General features: G+C 36.4%; 1 protein-coding gene across 1 annotated transcript in view; it reads right to left on the bottom strand.

Annotated features, from left to right (window-relative positions):
- DNAH12 (dynein axonemal heavy chain 12) overlaps positions 1-12026 on the bottom strand; it is a 212477-nt gene that overhangs the window by 172875 nt on the left and 27576 nt on the right. The window contains exons 5-11 of the mRNA XM_064274342.1: positions 11116-11305; positions 10575-10647; positions 9572-9730; positions 9151-9346; positions 5486-5674; positions 4759-4915; positions 3812-3903 (exon numbers count right to left, since the gene is read on the bottom strand). Of these exons, the coding sequence (XP_064130412.1) occupies positions 3812-3903; positions 4759-4915; positions 5486-5674; positions 9151-9346; positions 9572-9730; positions 10575-10647; positions 11116-11305 (1056 nt within the window). The remainder of the gene's footprint in view (positions 1-3811; positions 3904-4758; positions 4916-5485; positions 5675-9150; positions 9347-9571; positions 9731-10574; positions 10648-11115; positions 11306-12026) is intronic.

Raw genomic sequence — 12026 nt, 5'->3', positions numbered from 1 at the left:
AATCAACACCTACAGAAGCAGCACTCAAGAAATCCAACGATGCACTCCACTGGGCAAAATCTGCTGCAAAAAAAAACTTCTTTAAACTGTTGAAAAGCAATGATGTCACTTTGAGGACTAAGGTGTGCCTGATCGAAGCCATGATATTTTCACTCACCTACTAACAATGAATAAGGAAGACCAAAGAATTAGTGCCTTTGATTACTGGATTGGCGAAGAGTATTGAATATACCATGGACTACCAGAAGAACGAACATGTCAGTCTTGGAAGAAGTACAGCCAGTGTTCCTTGGAAGTGAGGATGGTGAAACTTTGTCTCATGTACTTCCCACATGTTATCAGGAGGGATCAGTCCCTGGGGAAGGACATCATGCTTGGTAAGGTAGAGGGTCAGCAAAAAAGAGGAAGACCCTTGATGAGATGGACTGACACAGTGGCTGCAACAATGAGCTCAAGCATACCTATGACTTAGGAGATAAAATTGGAACCATTATTCCTTGTTCTTGAGTATAAAGAATGTGATCCAGCTGGAGCAACAAGGGCTCACAAGGACACATCAACTGGGCCCTGAGGTATAAAAACAATAGCTAGAACAATCTTGGAAAACATCTTTTTGGGAACCTTTCACATAAACAAATACTTAGATGGAACATGAAAGACCCATGTATTTTCCAATCTTATCTTTTTCTATTAGCATTTAATAAATAGTAAGATTTGTTAGACCAATGAAGACCCTACTGACTATCACTACTGAAATTTGTAGCAAAGATTATTAAGAAAGATGATTCAAAATGTAGAATCTTGGTGATTAAACAGTTTTTAGCCAATCTGTGAAAAGGTGAAGCTTTTAATGATTTTACTCACTGGTAATTCAATACATACTGATGATTTTATAACGTTCCTTAGACTCAGGCAGACATGGCTCTGGCAGTATGCTTGTCTGTTTCCCACTTTTGCCTCTTGGAACATATGTCAAATAAAATCCTTCTTCTTGCTTTACTGTAACTTTGTGATGATATGAAAATTAACTCAAAATGGATCAATCCCCTAAATAGGAGGTCAAACCATAAGACTCTTAAAAGAAAACATAGGGGTAAAGCTTTAGGACCATGTATTTGTCAATGGATTCTAGATACAACACCAAAAGCACAAGCAACAAAAGACAAAATAGATAAATTGGACCTCATTAAAATTAAAAACTTGTGTGCATCAATGGACATCATCAAAAAAGTGAAAAGACAACCTACAGAATGGGAGAAAATATCTGGAAATCATATATCTAATAAGAGTTCAATATCCAGACTATATATTTAAAAAAAACTCTTGCAAGACAACACAACATCAACAACAACAACAAAAAAAGACAAACAACAGAATTTAAAAAAGGGCAAAGGACTTGACATTTCTCCAAAGAAGATATACATACGGCCAGTAAGCATATAAACAGACGCTCAACATCATTATCCATTAGGGAAATGCAAATTAAACCACAATGAGATACCACTTCACACCCATTAGGATGGCCATTATTAAAAAAAACAAAACATAAAACAACAAATGTTGACAAGGATTGGAACCCTCTGCTATTGCTAATGGGAATGTAAAACGGTACAGCCACTGCAGAAAAAGTCTGGTGGTTCCTCAAAAAGTTAAACACAGAATTACTATATGACCCAGCAATTCCACTCCTGGTTATAGATCCAAAAGAATTGAAAGCAGAGACTCAAACTGATACTTGTACACCAATACTCATTACAGAATTATTCACAACACCTAAAAGGTAGAAACAATCCAAGTATCCAACCACAGATAAAGGATAAACAAAATGTGATACACACACACACACACACACACACACACACAGTGGAATATTATTCAGCCATAAAAAAGGAATAAAGTACTGAAATATGTTAGAACATGGATGAATCTTAAAAACATTATGTTGAATGAAATAAGTCAGACACAGCAGGACAAATATTGTAGGATCCCACTTCTATCAAACATCTAGAATAAGCAAATGCAGAGACAGAAAGCAGACTATTGGTTACCATGGGCTGAGGGGAGGGGGATATGGAGAGTTAATGCTCACTGGGTACAGAGTTTCTGTTTGGGGTGATCAAAAAGCTTTGGAAACAAATATTGGTGATGGTTGCACAACATTCTCAATATAATAAATGCCTCTGAATTGTGCACTTAAAAATGGTTAAAATGTCTGTCTTAGAAGAAGTACAGCCAGTGTTCCCTGGAAGCGAGGATGGTGAAACTTTGTCTCATGTACTTCCAACCTGTTATCAGGAGGGATCAGTCCCTGGGGAAGGACATCATGCTTGGTAAGGTAGAGGGTCAGCAAAAAAGAGGAAGAACCTTTTACCACAAGAAAAAATAAAGTAAATAAAATATTGATGCACACTTAGAGCGCTGGTGGTACTATAGTTAAAGAGCTTGGCTGCTAACCAAAAAAGTCAGCAGTTTGAATCCACCAGCTGTTCCTTGGAAACCCTATGGGGCGGTCTACTCTGTCTTATGAGGTCGCTATGAGTCGGAAACAACTCAATGGCAATTTTTTTTTTTTTTTGATGCACATGACACAGATAAATCTCAAAGACTTTACACTAATAAAAGAAATCAGACATGAGAGTATGTACTGTATGATGCCATTTCTATGGAATTCTAGAAAACAAAAATCTAAGCTATCGTAACAGAAAGCATATTAGTGGCTGCCTGGGGCTAGGGTTGGGAAGAATTGACTGGAATGGGGTACACAGAACCTTTCATAGATGGTAAAATCCTTTTTTACCTTGACGGTGGTGATGGTTACATGAGTATGTTAAATTTATCAGAACTCAACTGTACAATTAAACGGGTACATTTTATTGTACGTAAACTAAATCTCAATGAAGTTGTTTTATCAATTGTTCTTGAAATGAATGAAAAATGAAAATGGATTAATGGGTAGATAGATGAATTGAGGGATAAGTACGTGATTAAGCCCTGATGGCACCATGGTTAAGAGCTTGGCTGCTAACCAAAAGGTCAGCAGTTCAAATCCACCAGTCACTCCTTGGAAACCCCCTGGGGCAGTTCTACTCTGTCCTATAGGGTCGGTCGCTGTATGAGACGGAATCGGCTTGATGGCCTACAGGTTTGGTTTTTTTGGTTAAGTCAATACAGTAAAATGTTGGAATCTAGGTGGCGTTCTTTGTAAAATTCTTTCAATTTCTCTGTATGCTTAAACTTTTCATAATAAAATGTTAAAAATATTTTAAGATTTTACATTAAAAATGAAATTTTAAAATTCTAAAGAAAGAAGATAAAGAAAGAGAAGCCTAATTTTAACCAAAGAAACAAGAATCCTAAGGAGGCAGGGCTCTTTTCTCATTCAATTGCTTTCTCCCCATTGCTGCCAGAATTATCTTTCTAAAACTCAGATCCAAGTATCTTACTTCCATGGTTAAAAGCCTTCAGAATAAATGAGTCAGTCACAAAAGCCCAAATATATGATTCCATTTATATGAAATATCTAGAGTAGGTAAGTAAATAGAGAGCAAAGTTGATTAGCGGTTACCAGGGAGGGTAAAAGGAGGGAGAGGGGAAGGGAGACTCATTGCTTAGGGGACACTGAGCTTCTGTAAAGGGTGATAAAAAAATTTGCAAACAGATAATGGTGATGGTTAAATAACAGGATGAACATAACTGATGTCATTGAATTATACAAGTGAAGAATGTTAAAATGGCAAATGCTTTGTTACATATGTATTCACCACAATAAAAAAAAAAAAAGAAAGAATTGAAAACCAGAGTCACCACTTACATATGTGTATTCATCAAAAGTATGATCTTCTGCCTGAAAAACTTCTATCTGTTCATCAGCAGTCCCATTGAGGAGCCAATTATATTTTTCAACTAAAAATTAATAATACAATTAAGATCTCAATAATATCTTTTTTTAAAAAAAAGTAAGTGCCTATTTTTATGTAATCATGGAATGGGGTAACCTACTTAATTAAATATTATTACTAATAGAGTATTAACATTAAAAAAAAACCTAAACCTGTTGCCATCAAGTCGGTTCCAACTCACTGTGACCCTACAGGACAGAGAAGGACTGCCCCATAGGGTTTCCAAGGAGCGGCTGGTGGATTCGAACTGCTGACCTTTTGGTTAGCAACCATAGCTTACCACAGCTCTTAACCATTGTGTCACCAGGGCTCCATTAACATACATAGATTCCTACATTTAAAACAATAAAATAAAATAGGCTTAACAAGCAAACCAGGTTAAACACAGACTTTTAAAATAAAGGTAGTAGACTATTTAAGTATCATAAAGTAACTCAGAGGTCCAGATAGAATAGTTAATGGAAGGTTCTGTTAATAGGATGTAAAATAACAACTAATCATCCTGATCCCACACACACTTGAAGAGACTAGGAACAAATAAAATTTCAGGCTCTTCAAAGCTATTCTCAGAAACTACTTTGCCTTCACCCTTGAGTTAGCTTCCTCCTTACCCCTACGTCTCTCCTCTCTACGCTCTGGCTTTATCACACTGCTCCAGATTACTTTCAGCCTTTGGACCCAACAAAAGAATTCAAATTTCTTGATTTAGATCCTCAACTCTGTCAAAAGCCACACCTATGCTCATTTCTGGTTCTTTTGCTTTTTCATAGTAGCCTCAGACAACCAAGCATCTGACCAAATTGTAGTAAAAATAAAACGCCACCCTTTCATGGTGAAAAAAGTACAATATCATATATACCATATGCCTCATAATGTCGTCTTGGACCTTCTAAGTTCTGATGTACTGCCACCTTCAGCATTTCAACAGCCCAATGTATTACGTGTTCAGGAAGTTCCGTGTCAAGAGTTGCAGGTGTTGAAGTTCCTCCTAGCCAAGAAGGTATTGTTTGGATATTCTAATGTAAATAAAAATGACAATTTATGAAATAAATACCTAACTGTGCAAATTGGTCTAAATAGAGATCTTACACTATATTTTTAAAATATTCTTTTCAGATTTCAGTGGTCCCAGAAAAGACAAGTTGATGCAAAATGATTATTTAAAATTGATAGTTTATAGTCTAATATAAAACTTAAGTTATTTTACTATCATTCAACAAACACTAATCAAGTACCTATAATGTAAAAGTGATTACACTAAAGAGCTCTAAAAAGCACACAAATGACTTGGATCTTGTCCTTAAGAAGTTCACAATCCAGTAGGGGAGATAAGACATGCACAAAAATATCAATTCATAACTACAATAAAACTTTAAAGAAGGAAAACGTCATTTCCAGTCAGGAGACTGAAAGGTACTTTCTAACTTAAAATAACCTGGGGGAGGAAATAAAACAAAGGGTTATAACATTTTATTTACTAAAATACACTTCATAGAGACTTAAAAATGATTAAACTGAAATAATTAAAAATTCTGAAAACGAGCCATATTAAATTAAAAACCCAGTGGGTAAAGATGATGTAATACCTGCAGAGCTTCAGCTATCCTCTCTACTAAACTCAAAACAACGTCTTCCAAATCTTGAAAGGTTGGATAAAATTCTATTTTCTCATCATCAAACGTCAATTCCATCTTAAATATTGGCAGCCTTTGCTGGTCTTGTGGGTCAAACAGTTTTACAAATCCTTCCACAGTTCTTCTTAAGAGATCCTTTAACTGCATGATATCATAAATTTCTATTATTTTAGAAAGTCCAAATCCTACCTCTAACTAAAATCAGTGAACTGGTATCTATAAGTAAATCATTCTATCAACCCATTTCATCCTGAAAATTATCTTCATTCAGCACAATACAGTCTTAATCGGTGTAGCCTAAAACAATAAACTGAACAATACATGCAAACTTTAATTTTCTATAGGCTATCAACAATCTTAAAATGGTAACTCAGAATTTTCCACATCCTTTCGCAATTCTGCCCCTGGTACAGAAGATGTTCCAAAAGATTAAACAACATGGTGAAGACTAGAGTGGGGTAGGCCTGACACCTGAGACATGGGGTGAGGTACAGTACAGTCCCGAGGCTGGTCCCTATGTTACAATAACCAATTTTTGAATATTCAAGAATTTTGAAAGCCAGTTGTTAAACCTTAAAAGCTTGAAATCCACCAGGGTGGGAATATCAACTAACAATATAAATTAGGGCTTTTTACCTTTCTGGAGAGTCAGTTTTCTGGCACACCACTATGTGAGGGTGAACCCACCAGAACTTAACATATGCACAATGAGTTACTAAAGTATGAATAATGCAGTCTATACAGAACCAACTACTGGAAATTTAGACAAGCAGGTAAACAAATCTAAATGATCTTCAAAACATTCTGCATCTTTATACTTCTTATCAAATAATCACAGTTCTCTTATGAGGGTAAAGGTAGAAGAGAAACCAAATGTACTAGTTATAGTGTTAAAAAACAAACCAAACCCATTGCCATTGAGTTGCTTCTGACTCATAGTGACCCCACAGGACAGAGTAGAGCTGCCCCATAGGGTTCCCAAGGCTGTAAATCTTTACAGAAGCAGACTGCTACATCTTTCTCCTGCAGAGTGGCTGGTGAGTTCAAACTGCCGACCTTTCAGTTAGCAGCCGAGTGCTTAACCACTGTGCCACCAGGGCACGTTAGTTATAGCGTTACATACTAGATATGTAACATACATACATACTTGAATATATGTATTTACTCTTCTTTTTAAGATGCATTGCAAAATTAACTGACTCTTTGGGGCTTGAGAAGTCAAGACCACTCAAGCAAATCCCATCCTCATTGCCAATTGTATCAAACTAATCCAGGGAGACTGCGATCATCCACCTCTGATACCAAATGTGCGGTGAATAATAAATCACATGCCAATTGCATCCTGTGGAAATCTCAGCTTCCCTTCTCTGGTCAGTTCAGACCCAGCTGGTCCACACAGCCCTTCTCTCATCCCCATTTCTGGGTAGGTCAGTAGGTACCTGCCCATTCTAGGTTCCTAAAGTCTGATAATCCATTGGAATGACTCACAAAGTCCAGGGAAAGGGCTATTTTTAATCCAGCAGGAAAAAGGATAAAAACACATAGGGCAAAGTCCAAGAGGGGTCTCGGTGCAAAGCTTCCATGTCCCCAGGGGATGCACTTACTCTCCCAAGGGCAGATGTTCGCTCTCACCACCCAGGAAGCTCCACTAAGCCTCTGTCTTCCAAAGTCTTTATCGGCCTCACCTCGTAGCCATGATAGATTACATCATGCCTCCTGAGGCTTAGTCAGCATTGTGCCGCCATATGGTCCCTCTTGGTCTGGTTAGCCCCTGCTCATTGGCTTCAGGTATGGCCTCGCTCTCAGGAACCAGGACCACAGGCCAAATTGCTTACTGCAAGGGGGCTCCACACCTCACAGAGCTCTTTACCAAACAGGAAAATTTTCTTCAGAACTATTTTTCTATAATTATATTTCTATGTTGTTGTTAGGTGTCATCAAGTCGGTTCTGACTCATAGCGACCCTATGCACAACAGAACAAAACACTGCCCAGTCCTGGGCCATCCTTACAATCCTTGTTATGCTCGAGCCCACTGTTGTAGCCACTGTGTCAATCCACCTCATTGAGGGTCTTCCCCTTTTCTGCTGACCCTGTACCTTGCCAAGCATGATATCTTTCTCCAGAGACTGCTCCCTCCTGACAACATGCCCAAAGTATGTAAGACGCAGTCTCGCCATCCTTGCTTCTGAGGAGCATTCTGGTTGCACTTCTTCCAAGACAGATTTGTTCGTTCTTTTGGCAGTCCCTGGTATGTTCAATATTCTCCACCAACACCACAATTCAAAGGCATCAATTCTTCTTCGGTCTTCCTTATTCATTGCCAGCTTTCACATGCATATGATGCCATTGAAAATGCCATGGCTTGGGTCAGGCACACCTTAGGATTCAAGATGACATCTTTGCTCTTCAACACTTTAAAGAGGTCCTTTGCAGCAGATTTATCCAATGCAACGCGTCTTTTGATTTCTTGACTGCTGCTTCCATGGCTGTTGATTGTGGATCCAAGTAAAATGAAATCCTTGACAACTTCAATCTTTTCTCCGTTTATCATGATGTTGCTCATTGGTCCAGTCGTGAGGATTTTTCTTTTCTTAAAAAAAAAAAAAAAAAAATTTTTTTTTTTTTTTATGTTGAGGTGCAATCCATACTGAAGGCTGTGGTCTTTGATCTTCATTAGTAAGTGTTTCAAGTCCTCTTCACTTTCAGCAAGCAAGGTTGTGTCATCTGCGTAACGCAGGTTGTTAATGAGTCTTCCTCCAATACTGATGCCCCGTTCGTTTTCATATAGTCCAGCTTCTCAGATTATTTGCTCAGCATACAGATTGAATAGGTATGGTGAAAGGATACAACCCCGGCGCACACCTTTCCTGACTTTAAACCATGCAGTATCCCCTTGTTCGGTCCGAACAACTACCTCTTGATCTATGTAAAGGTTCCTCATAAGCACAGTTAAGTGTTCTGGAATTCGCATTCTTCTCAATGTTATCCATAATTTGTTAAGATCCACACAGTTGAATGCCTTTGCATAGTCAATAAAATACAGGTATTCTCTGCTTTCAGCCAGGAGCCATCTGACATCAGCAGTGATATCCCTGGTTCCACGTCCTCTTCTGAAACCAGCCTGAATTTCTATAATGGTGAAAAATCCAAGGAGCCCATAATAGTATAAATTTAACATTCTCTATTTATCGTTTAAAGATGACCAATAATAAAAAGTAAAAATAAAGATGATCAATAATATTTTGAACTGAGAATATAAGTATATGAATCCATTGTAGATTTACTGAGCACAAAATGAGAATTGATCAAGTTGGAAATTCATAAGTTAAAAAGTGTGTTAGTCTTTTGTTAACATGCTCCAATAAAGCTATAAACAGCTTACAGCCTTTAAGCATAAGCCATCATAACAATGACCCACTTCTAGGCTTCCCTCTCATTTTAGATTACTTCAAAACTAAGCATATTTTATGTTAAGCTTATTTAAATAAAATAACAGAAGTGTTTTTTCTTAATTTACTTTAAAATATTACTTAGCTTTGTATCTAAACAGAGTTTTATTTAATACTAAGCTAATTTTAACAATATTATCCTTTCAGATATATAAAACCCATTTACCTGATTTGACATAAGTGTGGAAACACAGTTATAAAAAGCATCCACTTTTTCAGGTTTAATGCCTTCTAATGTTTCCTTCTTGGTAAAGAGACTTATAACCTTTGGATACCATGTGTTCATTATCTTCTCTTCTGCCTTTTTAGCTTGTATTGATAGATCATTTTTCAGTGATTCACAATCAGTTGGACCTTTAGCTCTAGTTATGAGGAAAAGAAAAATGATTTGAAGCAAATGATAGATATTTGTCTTCATATCCAATTACTGAAAAAAGTAAAATAAATATTTTAAATTGTAAAATCTAAAGAAAGATTTTGAAGATTTACTGATGGAACTTTTAAAAATTATGCAGTTAAAAATATCAAGACTGAAACAAGGAAGCGTTCAAATCTTAAAAGTCAATTAATAAATATGGAATTTTTACCTAATTCCTGTAAAGTCCAGCAAAACTGTATTGGCAAACGTTGTATAACCAAGTTCCAGTAACATTTTCATGGTTGGGTGAACAATGTGCAGATTAGATAATATTCGATTTCTTGCCTGCACATAGCTAGAATGCCACGGATTAGAATAATCCAGGCCTCTGGAAAAGCAAAGCATCATATAAAACAGGAATAAAACAATAAATCCTAAGTTTTAGGAAATAATGTTCATGACATGGAATTAGTACTCAAGTGAGAAAACTGGGGATTGAAAAGAGGGATGGTCAACGATGGGAGCCATGGGAGATAAACAGCTAATAAAAGCACATCAAGATCTCAAAAAGTGCTTTATCTTAAGAGAGTGCGAAGCGAAACTGTGGGTAAGGCAGGTTAATGGAGTCAGGCGTGAGTGCCCTGCTTGCTGGCTTCTAGTGTGCTCTGGCTCAGTTACCCGGGGTTCAGGTAAAAGAACACAGTCTAGGTTGGGAGTAGATTTTGGTTTTTGTAATTTTTCCCCAACATAGAATGGCAGAAAAATGAGGAACAGGACTCAAATTTTTAAAAAATCCAGACTTACTAGACCAGTTGCGGCTATAGAAATCCCTGAGATTATCACTCTGATACACTCTTTAAACCCTGACCCAAAACTATCCCGAGGTCACCTTTTAGCAAAATAACAGATTGGCACACAAAATAAAGGACATAACCTGTGACTGTGGTGCTCTGGTAAAAAACCATCTACATGAGGCGAAAAGGTCAACGATCACTCTAAAGCAAAGATGAGAAGACCCGGGCAGGGAAGCCAGAGTACTGGAAATGAACAACCAGAACGCATTAAAGAGAATGCTGACACACTGTGGAAAATATAACTAATGTCATCGAAAAATTACTGTAGAAACTGTCAAATAGGAACCTAATTTGCTGTGTAAACTTCCAAAGAAAATACAATAAAACATAATTAAAAAAAAAACTACATGAAATACTATATTTCAAAAATTTACTCACAAAGGGGATTCTGGTAAAGGGCCTCCTTCATCTTCAAGCCATTTGACTGGAGGTTTCACAAGAACGCTCCGCACTAAAATACACATATGAATACATACTTCTTGAAAACCCTTGCAAAATCTACTTATATCGAAGTTTCTGACTTTTGATATTGGATGATATAGTTTACTGTGCTTTCAAATGAGCATAAGAAAAAATTCCTTCATATGAAACACAAACTCTTGGTAGGATTTTGGCCTTTTCCAAAAGTATATATACATGTATATATATATAAACTAATAAACCCACAAAATTACAAAAAGTGCCCTTAAATTACCAAGATTTTGACTAGATTATAGGCTCAAAATAAAATCTTGAAATAGAAATCATATCTAACAAATAAACAGTAATAATTTACTTCATTATTGATTGTATTTATTTGTACTTTTGATTCAACAGGGAGAGGGGAAAAAAAGCAAAGGTAAAAGAAACTTGGCATGTGTTAAATGCTATTGTTATTGTTAGGTTCTCTCATAGGGACCCCATGTTAAATGCTACTTACCCAAATATCTCTTCATGCTGTTTTCAAAGTCACTTGACACCTCGTTTATAAGACTTTGAACAAGTTCTTCTCTTTCTTTCCCTTCTCTTAGAGACTCGGGTATCAGCATTAACATGTTATCCAGCCACTCCTTCTGAATAGGCACTATAGGACTACTTTCTACACATCGCTTCAAATACATGTAGTTGAACTGGGAACATAATAAGAAAAAATTAAATACTCTACATAGTATAGCATTCCAATGTAACTACCGAACCCTATTTTCTCAAAACACTAATAACTTTACCGTTTTCAGAATTTAAAAAATTTTATCCAAAAATAGGACTTACGAAGAAACCATTTTATCCGTTTCTTTATGATGAATTCTCATCTAATGTCCTTAATATTTTATTCAATTTCTTAAGGCAAAACCAACACACCTTATCTAACTCTTTATTCCTTCATTCAATAAATATTCGTTATTTCAACAAATATTTAGACATTGTTCTGAAGGCTGAGGGTATAGTAGTAAATAAACCGGACAAAGTCCCTGCCTTCTCGGGGATTATATTCCTGCACAATAATCATATAATTTTATAAGTTCTTCCATAAAAATGAGCAGTCCAACAAAAGTACCCTTGAACAAATGGAAAGACAAACCTTTATCATGGTAAAGACATTTAAACACCACAAATATTGAGTTTATCCCAAATGTAATTTAACACATTATCAATAAAAATATCTACATACATTTTTATGGAACTAGACAAGTTGATTCTAAAGTTCATGTGGAAAAACAAACATGTGAGATTAGTCAAGAAAACTCTGAGAATCTACAAGGGAGTGCCCTAGGAGACATTTTAACAAACTATGTTCTTGTTAAAAAAAAAAAAAAAATTTTTTTTTTTTATGTTCTTGTTAGGTGCTCTGGA

This window comes from Loxodonta africana, chromosome 22 (assembly GCF_030014295.1).
Source record: "Loxodonta africana isolate mLoxAfr1 chromosome 22, mLoxAfr1.hap2, whole genome shotgun sequence".
Taxonomy (NCBI): domain Eukaryota; kingdom Metazoa; phylum Chordata; class Mammalia; order Proboscidea; family Elephantidae; genus Loxodonta; species Loxodonta africana.
This window is presented reverse-complemented; position numbering and strand designations above follow the sequence as displayed.